The sequence below is a fragment of the Callorhinus ursinus genome, unplaced genomic scaffold, assembly GCF_003265705.2.
Source record: "Callorhinus ursinus isolate GAN/ISIS: 27379988/994484 unplaced genomic scaffold, GSC_fseal_2.0 scaffold4, whole genome shotgun sequence".
Lineage (NCBI taxonomy): Eukaryota > Metazoa > Chordata > Mammalia > Carnivora > Otariidae > Callorhinus > Callorhinus ursinus.
In genome coordinates this window covers 152,242,258-152,261,990 of record NW_027397066.1, presented here as the reverse complement: position 1 = coordinate 152,261,990, position 19,733 = coordinate 152,242,258, and the positions used below count along the sequence as shown (strand labels likewise).

General features: G+C 42.7%; 1 protein-coding gene across 1 annotated transcript in view; it reads right to left on the bottom strand.

Moving 5' to 3' along the window:
• KIF13B (kinesin family member 13B) overlaps window positions 1-8,833 on the bottom strand; it is a 197,595-nt gene extending 188,762 nt beyond the window's left edge. Inside the window, exon 1 of the mRNA XM_073892528.1 lies at window positions 8,693-8,833. Within this exon, the coding sequence (XP_073748629.1) occupies window positions 8,693-8,747 (55 nt within the window). The 5' untranslated portion in view covers window positions 8,748-8,833. The remainder of the gene's footprint in view (window positions 1-8,692) is intronic.
• Window positions 8,834-19,733: the final 10,900 nt, after the last annotated feature.

Below are 19,733 nucleotides of genomic sequence, written 5' to 3'. Positions count from 1 at the left end.
TTTGCAAATAATTTATCTGATAAGGGACTGGTATTCAAAATATATAAATAATTTTACCAGTTCAATAATAAAAAGAAAACCCGAATTTAAAATGACAGTTTGAGGGGTGCCTCGGTAGCTAAGTCATTTGAGCATCCAACTTTTGATCTCAGCTCAGGTCTTTTTTTTTTTTTTTTAAGATTTATTTATTTGAGAGAGAGAGAGCATAGGGAGGGGCATAGGGAGAGAGAAAGAGAATCCTCAAGCAGACTTGTGGCTGAGCTGAGCACTGAGCCCAACGTGGGGCTCAATCCCAGGACCCTGAGATCATGACCTGAGCTGAAAGCAAAAGTCCTCCACTTAACCAATGGAGCCACCCAGGCACCCCTGAGCTCAGGTCTTGATCTCAGGGTCATGAGTTCAAGCCTCGCACTGGGCTCCACATTAAACCTGGAGCCCACTGAAAAAAATTAAAATTAAAATTAAAAAATTAAAAATAAAATAAAATGATAGTTTGAATAGAAATCTCTCCAAAGATCTACAAATAGCCAATAAACACATGAAAAGATGTTCAACATCATTAGACACTGGAGAAATGAAAATCAAAACCACTATGAGATACTACTTCACACACACTAGGATGGCAATAATCAAAAAGACAGACAAAGCAAGTGTTGGCAAAGCATGGAGAAATTGGAACTTTCATACCCTGTTGGTGAGAACATAAAATGGTGCAGTCACTTTGGAAAACAATTTAGCAGTTCCTCAAAAGTTTGAGTTACTATATGACCCAGAAATTCCACTTTTATGTATATATACACCCAAAAGAAATAAAAATATACATCCACACAAAAACTTATACACAAATGTTCACAACAGTATTATTCATAACAGCCAAAAAGTGGAAACAAGCCAAATGCCCATCAACTAATGAATGAGTAAACAAATGCAGCATATCCATATCACGTAATATTATTCAACTTTAAAAAGGAATGAGTACTGACTCATGCTACAACATGGCTAAACCCTGAATACATTATGCCAAGTGAAAAGTCAGATACGGAAGTCCACATATCGCATGATTCCATTTATATGAAATGCCCAGATAGGCAAATCCATAGAGACAAGAAGTAGTGCAGGGGTTGCCAGGGGCAGGGAAGAGGGATGGGTGTGTGTTGGGGGAAGGGGGTGGACAGTGACTGCTAGTGGGGACAGAGTCTTTGGGATGATGAAAATGTTCTGCAACTGGATAATGGTGATGGTTGTACAACTCTGCAAATACACTAAAACCACTGCATTGTACACTTTTGATGAATTATATCTTAAAAAAATTAGAAAGAATGATCCCACTACCCTCAATAGATATAAAATATGGTTAGAGTTCTTCAATTACATTTCTAAACAATCACTACTCCAAAGATCCCAGCCAAACCAATTCTTCTTACTCTCAAATAACAACCTCAGAATCTACCTCATCAAGAAAATTACGTACTCCAGACCTTTGCCATTACATAATTATCCCCTTCTTCCCATATTTCAAAAATTTCCCTCTCTATTGGCTCTTTCTGTCTATAATGAGGCTCAAACATCTCATTAAAAAAAAGGTTTGTTCCTCGGTACAATTCCAGATACCACTTTCTTGAAAGAAACTTGTATATTCACTGCCACCATACTGGCAACCCACTTATTTCTCAGCCCACTATTAACATACGAACACTCATTCATTCATTCAGTCAAAATTATTCTGAAAATTACCATTGACCGCCACGATGCCAAATCCACTGAACACAATTACGTGCCATTCCTGTGATATCTGACTACCGACTATTCATTCTTTGACACATTCTCTCTCTGGGCTTCCATATTACTTTTTTTTTTTTTATCTGATAGAGAGAGAGAGAGAGAGAGAGAGAGAGAAAACCAGCAGGAGGGGCAGAGGGAGAAAGAGAATCTCAAGCAGACTCTGCACTGAGCACAGAGCCCGACATGGAGCTCCAAGTGGAGCTTGATCTCACAACCCTGAGATCACAACCTGAGCCGAAACCAAGAGTCAGCCTCTTACCCAACTGCGCCACCCAGGCATGCCCTGGGCTTCCATATTACTTTTATCTGCTTCTCCTTATGTCTCTCTTCTTGGCCTCTGTGACCTCTCCCTTCACACACACCTTAATTTGGTATTCTATCTTCTACCTACAGTAATGGCTCCCAAATGTGTGACTCTCCACACATCTCCAGTCCCTTAGGTTCAGACCCAAATGCAACAGCATTTCCTAAATTTCAGTTGCTTCCATGCCACCTTGACACGTGCTTGCTGGGTATACCTAGAATGCTAGGCCATAGATGCTCTTTACCCTGCCCCTCTCTCAGGACTGTGTTTGTAGCCAGCAACCTTGAGGGACAAGGTCTTCCTTTGGGACAAAGAGCAGGCTTGCTTACCACTTAAAACAATGGATTCCCAAGCCCAGTGTCCCTCAGATGCAACACAAACCCACTGCTTGCACAGCAGCCATCTGGACTCTCCACACCCGTATGGGATTGGCAAGCAAGGGGAGCTACTCACACTGCTTGCCATGCCATGAGGAAGTCCTCTGACCCAGAAGTCCCATGTCTTCTACCAGCATCCATGAACCAGTAACTAGCTAACTTATTAGCTTATGAGCAAGGTAAAAACACATAGATTAATTCCAATGACTTGTGTTTTGTACCCCATCTGCCATGTCTCCCTCCCTGCCCATTGTCTCCAGCACAGTCCTTACCATTCTCAAGTCTCATTCCCATTTCTTTAATTCATAATGCAGTGGCATCACTGTGTACATATATTCTTGTAATTGACTCACCTGTGCATCTCATTACCAACAAGACAGTGAGCTCCTTTGGTCAAAGATCATGACTTATGCTTCTCGTGTATCCTGTACCTCTTTGAAAATTATGTAAACTCAAGAATGCCAGGTCCCTTTAAAGATCATCATGTCCAAATCAGCAGTAAAAGCATAGGCTTTAATGGCACAGTAGGTGAAATCCAGGCTCTAAAATACTGGTCTTATAATTCTGGGGAAGTTTACTTACCCCTCTCTGAGATTCTGTTAAATGATAATTCCATAAACTACCTTCCAAATTTCGTTTGAAGGGTAAAACAATGTATAAAAAATACTCAACTCTGTAGCTCACAAACAGAAAGCTCTCCAAAAAAGAAGTAGCTATTGTTCTTTCCTTCAATCAACACATATTGAATGGGCTAATACCATCTTTTAAAGATATCTACAGTAGCTGAAAGCTCAAGCCCAGTACCAATTAAGTCACGGATTTGTGTCCCAGAGACCAGTTAGTGTCACACACTTCCCCATAAGTTACACTGCTCATCTCTGCCAAGTTTTTTTTTTTTAAACGTGCTCTGTTTAACACAAGGGGAACCTGATCAGCAAGTCAAGACATCAATAATAATCCACTTCCACTCAACAAACATCTCCATTCATCAGCATAATGAATAGTTTTGTCAGTGGTTTCCTCCATCTTCAGACCTTAAGGACTAGAAAAGTTAAACATTAGTCATTGCTTTATGGAGGTGAGGGGGTAAAAGTAAAAGCCAACTCAAACAAATTTTTATTTTATTTTATCATATAAATGTGTACTTCTCCAAAAGCCTCTGGCCCTATATGGATAAATCCCAATTTCAGTCATTGAGCAGAGACAGTAGAAACAAAACAATGCTCTAATAGATGTGTGTCTCATTCTCCATTAGCATATCAAGCAGATGCTAGAAAACAAGGATCTTCTGTTTTAGAAAGTATGTCAGAAATTTCCATCCACAGCCATCCTCGACTCCAATATCAGTTATCCCTCTGAGACCACCAATGACCTCAGGGTCAAAACCACCTTCCTGTTTCAGAATCTCCTTGCTACCTAGCCCCTTCATTTCCTAAAGATCACCTGTGTCTTCACAGACTGCCAGTGTGTTTTCTCAGCTTCCTACTTCTTCAGTCTCACCTTGTCTTCTGAGTCCTGACTGCTTACTTAAGTTTGACCAGCCTCCTGATTCTTCCTATTCACATGGCTTCATTTTCACCACCCGCTCTTTTTTTTAATAATTTTTTATTGTTATCTTAATCACCATACATTACATTCACCACCCGCTCTTAAATGTTACCCAGCTATGCCCTGAATCAGGCATCTACCCAGGCTTTTGATCCTGCTCTAAGACCTGGCAATCTTCCTCCTTCATGCTTGTGTCTGAGATCCATGCAAAGTTCTACAGAGCTAAACAGAGCACGTGGACCAGCCACCCTAACCCAGACTTTTGGGCCTAGATAGCACTCAGGGCTCCCTGCAATTCCATGCTACCTTTCTAATCTCATCCTTCTCTAGTCAAGCTCACAGAACCCTCCTTTCTGGCAGGCTTTTCTTGTCTCTGCCACCTAAACTTGCCTGGTTCATTCCTGTCTCTGTGCCTTTGCTCTCAGGCCATACTTCCTCCCCAAAGACCCAACGCTCTCCCCTCGCCTGCTACCAGGCACCCATTCTGATCATAAGCTTCCTCCCCCCACATCTAACCAAGGCTCTCCCTCCCCAGAGAAGCCTTCCCTGATCACCAGGCTTCCAGGGATCCTTCACTCCTCTGAATTCCTGTATTTCCCGATCACTCACCTGGCAATCTGCGATAGGTGTTTGTTTACCTTTTAATCTTATCTTTTCACAGGAGAGCCATTTCCTCATGAGCATGAAACATAAAGCACACTTTAAAAAGCTGAACACTACAATAGCAGTCAACACTAAGCGAGAGTTTTCAGGACATAGGAGTCTCCCAACAGGAACAAGCAATCTCATTTTTTCATGTTCTTTCTAGCCCTTGCCCATTTCTGTTGACATTTTTACACAGTAAGAATCATAACAACAGATCCAACTGTACAGTTGTACATACTGCTTTCCATTCTGCTTTTTCTGCTAACATAGGAGACTGTCTTCCTTGGTAAATAATGCTGATTTTCATCATTTTTAATATCTACATAACAATCCTTCCACTGAGATTCTAGACGATGATTTACTTAAGCACTGACTTCTATCAAACGGTATATTCTTCTTTCTTTATGCTTTCACTGCATCAAGTACTATAAAATGCAAAGTAATCCCTTGAGAAATACCTGTTGAAATATATTTATTATCCATTTTCCCTAACAACCCATTTCACTATTTTTCTCTCCAACTAAATATCTAATGTAATTCTTGGTTTCACTACCTTAGGCTAGGTAGATAGGAAAGGTATTTTCCAAACCCTTTTGATGTAAATGTATTTATTTTGGCAGTTGATCTTATACATATTTAACCATGGGAAGTCCTCTGCAGAAAGGCAATATGATCCTGTAATATCTAATATAAGCTAGACACCTCGCAGGCACTCAGTAAATATGAAGTATTTTTTAAACCATCTGAAGTTATAAAACTTCAAATTCCTTAACAGGAGAGTGTCACTGATCTAGCTAGTACCATCGATTATGCTTGTAAACCTTTCAGTTCATTCAATAATTAAACTAGCTAATAATTATGAATGGGTGTTCCTTACAGTATATAGAAAAACACAACCAGAGTTACCTGGTGAGTTGTCCAAGTCTGAAAAATAACATGAAAAACCAAACAATATCTGCAACAAGAACTTCAAGATCTCATGACAAATCAAGTTAACAGCTTTCCTTCAGCTTAAGGACACATTTCAGATGAAGAAAAGCAAAAACAGAAGTTGTAATATTAAAAGAAGGTAAACTTACATATGCATGTGAGCACAAACTAGAATGGAAATAAGAAAATGAGAGCGTGAATTGTTAAAATGGAAGGATGTCGTAGACTTTTTCCTTTTTATGTTTTGTTTTGTTACTGCAATGTTAAAATATATAACAAAAAAATATTACTGACAAAAGCATATTCAGTAGCCGTTATAATTCTTGCTATTATTGAACTAGGGCATAATGCTTAATGTTGAAATAACTATGTTTCCCAAACCCACATATAATTTAGCAAAAAAGACTGAAACTCTTACTTCCATAATAAATGTTAAATAAGAAACCAACTAACTACCTTAACACCTTAGCACAGATACTGAATCACACGAAGAACTTAATGGTATGCTAGAAGCTTCTTGCAAATTTCAGTTTTCCTCAAAAAGTAGCCAATATAATTCCAAATATCAGAATCTATACAGCAAAACTTCATCATCCTGGTAACCCATTCTCTTCTCATTCTTGCTTGTGAAGAGTGATTTCTGAGGTTGCATCCTGAACTGATATGCTAAAAGAGAAATAATTATGACTAAAAGTTTACTATTTGTCATAATTATACACTACTACTTACTTAATACACTAATTTTCCCAGAAGTAATGATTAGTCAAAGTAATATGATTCTTTTCAAAATTACTGGAAAGAAAATACATTTCTATTTTAGTCTTTTTAAACAAATTCCAGACAGCAGTCTGAAAATCACTGGCTTTAGGGGAGCCTGGCTAGCTCAATCAGCGGAGCATGCAACACTTGATCTGGGCGTGGTAAGTTCAAACTCCATGCTGGGTGTGGAGATTACTTAAAAATGAAATCTTAAAAAAAAGAAAAAAATCATTAGCTTTAGAATTCCACATGTATTCCATTACTTCTAGATTTATGTAAATGACAACTTCATGACAAAATAGAACCAAAAACCTTAATTATTGTGGTAATCACAGCAAAAAGAAGTCCATATGCATCTGGGAAATACAAGGCTAGGTAAGAGATGGCACTCAATGAAGGGGGAAGCAGTTTACCATTATAAGGCACTTCTATTAATAGAGCAATGGATCCATGTATAAACCTTAGTTTTGAAATGAGTTCAACCAAAGGAACAACTAACATCCACTGCACAGCTAAAATTATTATTACTCTGTGTGTCCCTGGAAACTCTGATCCTACCAATTATTACAATCTAACTAATGACAATTTATAACAATAGTACTTGCCCTCAAAAACTGAAATTCATGGGTGGAGGGGAACAGGGAAGGATTCTAATTATCTGAGATAGGTCTTTTGTGATGGTTGGTTAGCTGCATCTTTTTAGCACCGACATTTCCAAGTTTTTTGTGAAAAGGCAATTTTAAGAATGTGCTGAAATCATCCTTTCAGAATCAAATCCAGATAAAGTTGTTTTATGTGGCTTGCTTTTTCCTGTTTTTTTTAATCACTGTGATGGTAATAAAGTTGAATAAAGATGCCTGAGCACTTAAGAACAGAAGTTTCTGAAAACTTTCGGAGTTTATCTAAGATCTCTAATTTTGTCAAAGGAAAGACTGAAGCCCCAAAACGTGTACTAGTTTAAGTTCATGGGGGGGGGGGGCGGGCCGCGGGAAGGAGGAACTCTTCTATGTCACGTGACAGCCTTAAGCTGACCTAGCAGGGAAAGGAGGAATCACCAACTCCAATAGAAGAGATGACTCTAAGAGAAATAAACCAACTTCCAAAAGAAGGACAACCCAACAAAACATACTGCCAACTGGTTGATCTGTATATCTCAATATACACAAATGACAACACAGAAAAGGAAAACTCATAATTTCTACAGACTTAACACTTGATTATGAACAAGTTGCAAAAACGTCTTAGAAGTGATTCTGATACAAGATTTTGATTAGTTAAGAGTCTTATCAATTGAAAAGTCATCTGCTGGGATTGTAACAGTAATCTCAATAACAGCCTTGTATAGAAAGTGTTTTCAAATATATTATCTCATTTCAAGTTACTTGCCCAGTCACGCTGCCACTTAAGCATGAAAGCCAAGGCCCAGCCCACCTCCTCTTGGTACTTGAGTTGGGGGTTCTCCTCACTCCATTTGACTGACTAAAGATGATTTAAAATGTACTCGGTTTATCTGCTTTCTCTACCCTCCCTGCAGAATTGAGAGAATGTCTGAAAGATACAATTTCACAAGAATCCTGGCACTTAAACTATTTATTGTCGAGAGATGACGAATATGACTGCAAGCAAAAACAAAACTATCTCAACAGTCAAAAAAAGAGTGGAAGGGCATCTCTTTTACCCAATTTCAATCAAAGTCTTTACAATTCTTTATGACCGTCCAGGCTAAACGTACATAAAGTGAAAAACGCAGACGAGGAATTTTTGCACTTGAGTGCTTTCTCAGGAGTAAACCAAATTCCCTGCCATTTCTTCCTGCCACGGACCACAGAAGTGCAGGGCTGGGGTGACTGGGCCAGAGACGTGGGGCCTCGGAGTCCCTGGCTGTCCCGGGCAGGCTGGAGGGGTGAGGACACGAGGGGCGGGGGCCACTCTGACAGCTGGCAAGGAGAAAGCGGGGGACGCGGCGGGGCACGAGCGAGGGGCAGGGGTGGGGGGAGGAGGAAGCGAGCCCGGGGCAAGGGACCAGAGCGCCCTCCTGCAAGGGCAGGGGAGGCGAGAGGGCGAAAGGGCGCCGGGGCGGGGCGGGAGCGCCGGCGGAAGGGGCAGCGGACCGGGACGTGGGGCCCGGGGCGCCTGGGACGCGGTGCGGGCGAGGGGAGGGGCGTCCCCGCGCAGGACTGGCGGGCGCGGGGGACGAGGTTTCGGGGCGCGCCGGCAGCTCTCTCGCCTAGACGCGGACTGCAGGGGCGGGACCGGTCGGACCCCACACGGCGGCCGCGGCTGAGGGAAGGGCGCGCCAGGCACCTGCCGCTCCACCGTGGCGGCCCCGGGCGGGCTCGGCTCTCACCTCTCCGGTTCATAGGCCGGATCCGCACGGCCACTTTCACTTTGGAGTCCCCCATCCTGCTGCCGCCGAGACTCTCCCTCGGCTTCCGTCTGCCGCGGCCACCGGGCAACTCTTCGGGGCTGGCCGGGCGGGAGGGGGCTGCTGGCGGGAGGGGCGGGGCGGGGGCGGAGCCTGGGCGGGGCGGGGCAGGTCGCCGGGCTCCCGGCGCGTCCTCGCTGCATGACGGGACTGCATGACGGGACTTGTAGTCCCTGAAGGTGGTCTAGGGCAGGACAGCCGCGGAGGGGCTCTGGCGGGAGAAATCAGGCGCGCTTCGCTGTGCGGAACGTGTAAATGCCCCTGTGCTTCTACACCATTCTCTTCTCACAGCTACTACTGAAACATAAGTCTTCGCTAAGCTGATATCGCACCTGAAAACAAAGAGTTGAATAGGTGGCATTGGAGACACTGAGAGCGACCTCTTCAGACTCATTTCCTGCCAACCTTAAAGTATGATCCCTGGCTCAACTTCCTCGGCCTGTATTGCACTCCCGGATTAGTTTGCCGAAATCATCCTTCAAGACAAGGCAAACGTTAACCTTTCTGGAAGTCTTCATAGAGCCACAGGTTAACTCTATACGACCCCGCCCTCTGAACCCCTTCCAGTCAAGACCGTGGGCTCCTGAACCAATCTGAATTCAAATCCCACGTCAGCACTTTACAGCGATGTGACCACGGACAAGTGATTTGACCGCTTAAGGTTTGTGTTTTCATAATTAAAATGGAAACACTTTATGCCTATTTCGTAGGATTGTTTCAAGACTTAAGTGAGTTAATACATGTAAAGTTCTTAAAAACTCCCTGGCACATAGGAAGTGCTCAATAAATGTAAGTCGTAATTATTTTCGCTTTGTTATAGCATTTATGCTGCTATTATTTGCTCTCTTATCATGTATTTTTTAAACCATATCTTGTATGTGTAGCCTAGCCTTTAGTAGAGACCCAGTACACATTTACTGCGTGAATGAATGAATGAATGAATGCATGAAGCCGCACTAAAATTAGCTGCTTATTAGCCCATGCAGAGACTGCGAACTGGTGGCCTGTGGGCCAGATCTGGCTTGCAAATACGTTCCATTTGGCACAACAGTACTGCCCAATGCATGAAAATTAGAAGACTTGTCCGTTGTATTCTGGGTCTACATTACCCATTAGGAATGGTGGGTTCGAACTGGGTGGTAGTGGCCACCTTCATGGGAGGCAAGGTTCTCCGTTTTGCCATTGACCCCCCTCCACTCTGCTTTACCACTCGTGTGCCTGGATCCCATAGGTTTGTGATGCCTACTTGGATAGGTTTAAATGATAGTACAAAACTCAGAACTATTTTACAGATGAGTCAATACAGAAAGCCAGCAAGACTTGTCCTTTTACCAACCACCCAATTAGTTGAAAGAACTTCAAAACAAATAGGAATTGTCAAAAAGGTTAAAAGCACCTTTAAGAGGAATGTCATTCTCATACCACACATAGATGAACATTGAAGACCTTGTGCTCATTGAAATAAGCCAGACACCACACACAAAAACACTGTATGGTTTCATGTAGATGAGATACCTAGAATAATGAAATTCAGAGAGACCAAGTAGAATGGTGGTGGTTGTCAGGGATGAGGGGAGGGGAAATGGGGAGTTCGTATTTAATGGTTGTTTGGGAAGATAAAAAAGTTCTGGAGATGGATAGTGGTGATGGTCGCACAACAGTGTGAATGTACTTAATGCCACTGTACACTTAAAAGTGGTTTAAGTGGTAAATTTATGTTATGTGTATTTTACCACAATTTTTTTTTAAAAAAAGGTTAGGGGCACCTGGGTGGCTCAGTTGGTTAAGCGACTGCCTTCGGCTCAGGTCATGATCCTGGAGTCCCGGGATCGAGTCCCACATCGGGCTCCCTGCTCAGCAGGGAGTCTGCTTCTCCCTCTGACCCTCTTCCCTCTCGTGCTTTCTATCTCTCATTCTCTCTCTCTCTCTCAAATAAATAAATAAAATCTTTAAAAAATAAAAAATAAATAAAAATAAAAAATAAAAAAAGGTTAAAAATAGAAAAAGCTATGCCAGAATGCCCTCTTTAAAAGAAGGGAATTGGGGCGCCTGAGGGGCTCAGTCGGTTAAGTGACTGACTCCTGATTTCGACTCAGGTCATGATCTCAGGGTCATGAGCTGGAGCCCTGAGTTGGGCTCCATGCTCAGCATGGAGTCCGTTTCAGATTCTCTCTCCACCCCCCCCCCCCCCCCCCCCCCCCCCCCCCCTCCCCCCGCTCCCCTGCTCGTGCTCATTCTCTCTCTCTTAAATAAATTTAAAAAAGTATTTTTTTAAATAAATAAAAGAAGGGAATTTATTTCACAGGGGCACTTTCTCTGAGGTTTCAGAGGGCTTTCTCAGCTGCAGAGGGAGTAGATATGAATACAGTAAATCTTTTGATTTTCACAGCCCAATAAGGTAAACAAATAAAGAGAACCAATTTAGGATTGGCAGCTTTTTAATTTTACCAAGTAAATTTCTTAAAAACTAATGCACATAATTGCTATCTACAGTCCCTATCATTCTTTTAAGAAAAGAAAAGGGCCACAAAGGATACATTTTTATATTGAAATTGTTTGCTTGATGAAAAACCCCACTACTGTCCTTTTGCTTTTATTTAACATTGAAAAAATTTTTGTCATGTCCCCTTTATCAGAGCTGGGTACTCTGGTCTTAAACGTACTTCCTAATAACCATCTTACCACATTCAGATTATAACAAATAAGGGTTTGCAATGTGTCAAAGTTCCTGGGCAGCATTTTTCCGTTTATATCTCTTTTATAACCTGGCAAATGGTTTTAAAAGGCATGGTGTGATGATAGCTTGAATCTAGCTTTTTAAACAGAGGCCAGAAAAAGAGAATGATGCACAGTTTCCGGGGGAACATTGTGTTTAAATTTAAGCTCAAATTTCAGAGAGAAGAAAGCCCCTGAGGAGTTGAAGTGGGGGTGGGGGGAGAGAGTAATAGAGAAGAGGTGAGGACTTGCTCTAAAGTTCCAAAATCAGACAAATTGTCCTGGAAACATTTGATTGGGAGAAAATGATAGTAGCTTCCCAAGAGACTGTAGAGAAAACCCCTCATGGGCCATTCTCCCTTCTGACTTCTATTCACACTAACTTCTCTCTTTCGACTTCTGCAATAAAGACAAGGAGGGCGGATTCTCAGAGCAGAGAGCCTGAGACCAGAAATGTCTTTATCTTCCCCTGGAAAGTTTTCCTGAGATAGGCCTGAGAGAAAGGACTGAGACGCAAGTTACAACCTGCAGCCCAGGAGCTTGGGGGCTCTCACACCAGGTGAAACTGGAGCGCTGCCTCACTACCACGCAGGAGGTGTGGGCTCAAGCCCCAATAGGAGACATGGAAAGCCACCGGCTCTCTCTTTTCAACTCTTCAGAGGAAGGAAAGGAAAATAATTTAGTAAACAAAGCACTTCCTTGGACTTTTGTTTTGTAAAGCAAGTATTTAATAAATCAACCAATATTTATGGTGCAGATACTACATTTCAGGCCATTGTGATAGGTCTGTTTAACGTTGAATTTTAGCTGTGTCAGTAAGTTTCTCCTTTTTTTGGTCCTGACGTTTTGCAAATTTACTCATTCTAAACCTGATTTCTAGTTGACGTTTTTGTTGCTTTGATCCACCCATTCAACAGTTTCTGGTGGTCCGTATCTAGGCTGAGGAATACATTTTGCCTTGTCTTTGTTAAGATCATCACTTACAAAATGATAATAGCTAACATACTTTGAATGCACACTATGTGCCAGACACTGTCCTAAGCATTTTACACAAATTAATTCACTTAACACTCACGCTAACTCTATGAAGTACTTACTGTTATTATCCCTACATTACAGAGGGGAAAATGAGGACCCAAGCAAATTATTATTTTTTTTTAAGATTTTATTTATTTATTCATGAGAGACAAAGGGAGAAAGAGAGAGAGAGAAGCAGAGGGAGAAGCAGGCTCCCAAGGAGCAGGGAGCCCAATGCGGGACTCGATCCCAGGACCCCGGGATCACGACCTGAGCCGAAGGCAGGCGCTTAAGGACTGAGCCACCCAGGCGCCCCCGAGGACCCGAGCAAATTATTGAAGGAGCCGCTGGGCTGCTACTATGTCTTGACCTCCCACTCCACAGTCTTTCATGATGGGAAGCATCCACATGCAGATTGCTCAGCCCGTGGGAATTAAAAAAGATCCAATTTTCACCATTCTACTTTCCAAAAAAGTTTCTAAAGCTCCACTACTGTAAAAAAGTGGGAACTGTGTACTAAGTTCTATTTTTGCCTTTAAAAAGGAGGGAATGAGCTAATGGCTACATCGAGGCAGGAGATTTCTTTCCAGCATAAATCAGAATTAACCTGGACTTGGGTCTCAGACTTAGCTTTGCCAGAACTTAGTTTTCCCAATTAGAATCATCCCTTCTGTCTCTCCAGCTATACTGTGAGCACAAGGACAGCATCTTTTGCTAGTCTCTTTATCTCCAACACCTAGGACGATGCCTGGAATGTAGCAGGCAGGCACATAATACATTTTTTGGGAATGAAGATATTAGCAACACAGCAAAACGATTAACCTCAGACAAATTAGATGACTTGCCTCAAGTCACACAGCTAGTAAGTGGCAGGGTTAGAATGCAAACACAAATTTGATTCCAAAAATCTAGGCTGTTGTCACAAAGAAGCCATCCCCATGTGTCCTTTCATGTATTTTTTATGTCAGTGCTACCTTTTCTACCACGTGAATCCTTAGTGGGAGCCTCGGTCTCAATGATAGCAGTCATCCTGTCATACCTGTTATTTATGGAGTGCTTATGTGCCAGGCATTGTGCTCAGGACTCCCCCTATGTGATCTCATTTACCTTTCACATCAGTCCCGTGAATTCGGTGCTGTGATGATAGCCTTTGACAGATGGGCAACTGAGACTTAAATAAGGCAAATTAACGTGCACAGTAGCCCGAGTAAGAAGTTTCTGAATGTGAATCCTGGGTGTCCCCAACCACTGCGTGCAATTGCCCAGACTGACAAACCATGACCACTCCCCTGCCCTGTCTATTTGTGTGGTATCTGGTGTTCTGCTGGATCTATCAGCATTTACCGCCACTCCTCGTCAACCACCCACTAACAAGACCACACCTGGATCTTGCCATGATCTAAGACAGCACCGCCTATGAAATTCAATACCTCCCATCCATCACCTCAACCTCATCCAACCTGACTCACTCTCCTACTCCCAAAGACCAAGTACACTGTTCTTAAGCCTCCAATTCCTCAACTTACCCCTTTTCTCATACTCAAACTCCTTCAGGGGTTCGTTTTCTTACAACTCTAGCCTAAACCTCCCTCTTGACTGTATCATCAACACCACTCATGACCTGTGAATTCCTAAACTTATATAATCAATTTCCCCTATCTCCTGTGCCCCAGGAACCCTGCTGGGAAGTCACCCATCCATGCACAGCTGTGCCCTCACAAATCTGGGTCTTTGACCTCACTGTGGCCCTTAGTAGCACTTGAAACCATTTCTCCTGCTCAGCCCCCTCTCCTTTTCCTCCAGAGGCCTTTACCATCTTCATCACTCTCTTCAAGCCCTCAAACCAACATGGCTACTCCCCAGCAGGGCCACTCCCAAATCATGCCACTCCTACATTACTGCAAAAAATCAAGGCTCTCAGGTGAAAATTCCCTAAATTTCCTATGCCCACAACTTCATCTATGACTGTATTAGCACCAACTTTTCCCCTCCAGTTGCAGAGGTAGGTATGCGCCTTCAGCTCAAGGCTAAGGCCTCTGTCCCATGATCTTTCATCCTATCCTCATGGCAAAGTTGTTCTGTTAGTCATTCCCTGCCTAACCAGATCAAACTTTCCTTCTCCATTACCCCTTCCCCTTAGCTGAGAATCTCCCATGTGAAAACCAAAACAAAAAAGTTAAGGAAAAAAAAAAACAAGGACAACTGTCTATCAATCCTTAGTCTACCTATAGTCACCAGTCCCTCTGCCTCATAGCCAAGCTCCCCCCAAATAATAATCTACCTTCACAGTTTTTCCTTCCTCATCTGTCATTAGTCAACCAACTATTAATTTAATCATGCTTTCACCCACCCTAACCCCTCTAATAATGGCAAAGTGTACTATGAACTTTCTGACTGCAAATCCAGTAGGCTATCTTTCAGTCCTCATTTTACTTGACTTCTCTGTGATATTTCATTTTATTCACCATCCCTGTTGTTGAAGCTTTTGATTCCCTCACTCTTTTTGACATCACTGTGTTCTCCTTGTTTTAGTTAATTTATTATCCTAGTCAACAAACTTCCCACCATGTGCTTGGCGCTACTGTGTTAGGTGCCTGACATAAAAAGATAAGAAAGACATGGTAGCTGCTCTTAAAAACTAAATTTTTGCTTAGATTTCTGGAAAACTTGTAACTTCTTCAAGTTCATTCACTGCCTCTTTGCTTGTTTCTCAGTGCCGTGTGGGAATCCCCTTTAAAGACAATGTCCTCAAAAAGGGGCCGGTTCAGTGTGCTAGGCCTGGGAGATCACACAGAAGGCAAAGGTAAGGATACTTCATCCAGTTCTGAGGGTTGGTTGGCGGCGGGGGGTGGGGGGGAGGTGGCGGGAAGAGCCAAGACATGGAACGGGCAGCTCAGAGGTAGAGAAATTAGGCACGAAAGAAAGAAAATAAAGGAAAGAAATGAAGTTCTGCATCAAAGAGAACTGCAAGGACATAACTTGCAAGAAGTTTATGTGGGTTCCCTAACATCAAAAGCCACATCTCTGGCCCCTGTTTGTTCTTTCCCTATTACCACCCTCCTATTCTAGGCCTTCTACAGTTCTTATTTTCAAAGCCTCTGTATGACCCCTCCCCAAAAGATATCCCTGGGCAGAAAGTGTCCCTCCATCCTGTGTTTGGGAATCTCTTTGGGTCACAGAATTGGATTTCTCCTGAAAGGGTACAGCCTTGGGGCTTAGGAGGCTGAAAGGAATTGGCTTGGATTTTGAGAGATTTAGATGATTAGAAGAGTCCTCTTGAGTGTTGAAGATTAAAGATGTCCTCTGAAATGTGCTGAGTAGGGTGGCCCCAGGCAAGGCAAACTTTCCCTTGGATCTCATTTGGAATGAGATAGGGTTTAAGAACCCAGAGAGCAAGGTACCTTGTGAACTCAATTATTTGTGTATTGGTTTCCTTTCTATTCTCTCTTTGCATTTAGTAAACTTCTCTTAAACTTATGTTTATTTGACCTATGCTAAGGAGAAGCAAAAGAAGGGGCTTTTTGACAGATCTTTAAAAGGGAAGAAGTCTACCTCTGAGGCCAATGTGGTAAGAGCAATGGGGATTGGGAAAAGACCACAAGAGTCAAATCAGAAGTGTAGAGATTTGAGATCACTGGGGACGGCTCCAGGAGAGTCCTCTCTTCATGCTGGCCTCACAGCCCTGGGTTTTACTTTCTTATGGAAGGTGGCATCCCTCATCCCCCCGCCACCACCACCACTTATTGCTCTCTCCCCAGTTGGTACAGTCTCTATTATCCTGCATGCTTGCTTTGGTTACTCTCACTCAATGATACCCTCCTTCTGTCAGGTGACATCTAACCATTCAAGCCCCATTTTCTCTGTAAAGTCGTCCTTCGCTAAATCCTAACACACGTTACTATTTCCCTTCTGGAAACTGCTCTAGCACTGTACTATATTAGCATCGGGTTACAAGCTGATGTCAACAATGGATATAGGTCTTTTCTTCTCCATTTAGGTTGAGAACTCAGGAGCAGGAATGATGTCTTCTCATCCTGGGTATTGCTCAAAGCAAGAACACAGCCAACACAACATACACTAGGCGACTGAATTATTCCAATTAAAAGGCACAGAGCCGGATGGGATGCCTGGGGGGCTCAGTCGGTTAAGGGTCTGCCTTTGGCTCAGGTCATGATCCCAGGTCCTGGGATCGAGTCCCGCCATCGGGCTCCTTCCTCAGTGGGGAGCCTGCTTCTCCCTCTCCCTCTCTCTTGGCTGCTCCCCCTGCATGTGCTCACTCTCCCTCTCTCTGACAAATAAATAAATAAAATCTTAAAAAAATAAAATAAAAGGCACAGAGGTGGAAGAGCCATGAGACAAGAGAAGGGCTTTAAGTTAATTATTTTGACTGATAGTTTAGAGTGACAAGAAATTCCAGGAATAAATAAACCTGGGGGCAGAAGATCTTTAGAACATCCCTTGGCCCTTTCTGTTGAGGAAATTTCAATTCCTCCCAATCTCTGAAGATCCAGAAGTGAACGCCCTTCTAAAACACACAGATTTCACACTAAACTCCCCCAAAATGTTCACTATGTGTACAAACATAAACTTCCTTCCCCCTTTGTTGAAAGCGCCTCTTAATGACATCTGTAATGAATCTCCGAAAGGCCTAGTTCATCTCCATAAATCATTTAGGGACAGAGGTCAGGAGAGGGTATTCTTTTGATATCACTCAAGGCAGATTGTACAGCTCAGGCCCCATAAGTGAGCACAAAGGGACATCTATAAAATATTCATAAGCTGCAGTACAAATGCAAGGACTGCTTGGGGGACCCACTGTACCGCCTATGGGATTAGATTAGGCAGATCTCCGGTTGCAGTGGTCTGATCCCTTAAACTCAGAGGTTTCCACAGCTCATCAACAAATCCCACTTAGAATTTAAAGGGGTTTTTGAAACCACAGAAGAAAGCTTAGGGCAAGCTGGAAGTAAACTATCTGGCCCAGGGCTCCTCGCCTAAGGGAAGCAACTGACTTTTTTTTCACAAAGAGGGCTATCTAGAGAAGGAACAAAAACCTCTGGGAAATCCTGGATAGAGCTGGAAGAAAACTCATCTCCTAGGAATATACCTTGGGACGAATCTTTGCCATCAAAGACACTCTCCTCCCTTTATTCATTATTGATTATTGATTTTTTTATCAAATATAATTCAGTCTCACCCATATCTGATTGCCTGTGTAATCAAGTACTTGCCTGATAAGGAGGCAAAAAATGAGTATAACTGGCTCTACATTTCCAGAAGGCTATAATTTATTTGAAGATAAACATGCTGTTACAATGGAAGGAATTATCCATAGGCTTCCACCTTTGATACTGGCCAGGTAATTAAGATCCTGTTTTCCCAGAGAGGTTGTCACATAGCACAGCTGCAAGTGGGTGGGGTGGAGACCTAAGTGTCGCTGGGGAGATTGGACCATTCTGAATCATCCCAGATTCAGATCTCGAAGGTGTCGCCTCAGCAGGAAGCATGAGGGTGGGGCACCCAAATCCTGATACTGGAGGGAAGACAAGAGCAGGGGAAATGACCCAGGCTGGGATGGGTGCCACGTGTGGTTTTAATCTTCCAGACACTGGGCACGAAGTGGTTAAAGAGAAACTCAAGACAGCTGTAGAAGCCTGGGGGCTCTGTAATGGGGAAGTGTCATAGAGTTCATTTTTCTATGTCACCCAGGGAGAGTTTTTTCAGCTGGGACCCAATCTGGCTACTCTACCCACTAGAAAGCCAGGAGCTCTATAACCCGCCCAATGCCACATTCTGACTCAGAGGCAGCTGAGCAAGCCCCAGAACCGAGCGGGGACAGCTGCAGTCTCCTCTCACCGGCACATCCTCTATGGAAGGAACACAAAACCTCCTTCAAAACGTAGAATGGTGGGGCGCCTGGGTCGCTCAGTCGTTAAGCACCTGCCTTTGGCTCAGGTCATGATCCCAGGGTCCTGAGATCGAGCCCCACTTCAGGTTCCCTGCGCTCCCTGCTCAGGGGTAAGCCTGCTTCTCCCTCTGCCTCTTCCCTCTGCTCATGCTCTCGCTCTCTCTCTCTCAAATAAATAAATAAAATCTTTTAAAAAAAAACGTAGAATGGTGTAGCCGTCTGTCACCAATATAAATTCCAGGTAGATCAAAGCTTACATGTAAAAACACGAAAAACTAGAGGAAAGTGAAAGTGAATAGTTAGCTGATCTCAAGCAGAGAAAGAGGTTCTCAGTAATAGTACAAGTACTAAGAAACTTGTTCCAGGTCTTTCTAGGTGCGGGCAGGACTCAAATGTGGGTCTGTACTGTGCCAGAGCCCTAACCCTAACTGCTTCTTTAAGGAAAAAATAAAAACCGGTAGTTCAAGAAACAAAGATTTCTAAAGAATGCCCCAAAAAAGTCACCAAAAAATGGAAAGATCAAACCACAAATTAGGAAGTGTGGCAATTCTGATAGACGTAGAAGTATAGTCCTAAAGAAGGCTTATAAATCAAAAAGAAAAAGACAGGGAGAGACCAATAGAAAATTTTTTTAAAAATTTTAAGACCAATAGAAATTTTGACAAAAGTAAGAGACAGGCTGTTTCCGAAGGAAAAAATGTAGACAACGAACGTGTGAAAAATGTTCAGTCTCCTTCATATTAAAGAATGCACATTTGACAAAGAGATGACATTTTTCTTTCTACAAATTGGCAAACTTCTAAAAAGTTAATGCCTAGTTTTTGGTGACATAAAGTCGGTAAAGTGACCATCTTTTTAGAGAGCCACCCCAGGACACAATTATACCAGACAAAAAATTAATAATAGTAGAATGTATAATAAATAACTAGACATATGTGTTGTTATTTTAACATAAAAATATGAAAAAAGTGTTAATCTAAAGCTGTGTGGTTTACTTATTTGTCACATAAATGCTATTTAAATAAAACCACAATGAGACTAGTGATCAAGGGCAACTTGTATAATTGATAACAAGACAAAATGAAAAATGATGTGCAAGAAAATATGTTTTTAAGATTTTTTTAAAGATTTATTTATTTATTTTAGAGACCGCACACGCGCTCACCTGCGTGTCATCCACAATGAGTTGGGGGAGGGGCACAAAGAGAGGGAGAGAGAAGGAGAAAAGCAGACTCCCTGCGGAGCATGGGGTAGGACCCAGGGACCCTGAGATCACGACCTGAGCAGAAATCAAGAATCAGGCACTCAAATGACTGAGCCACC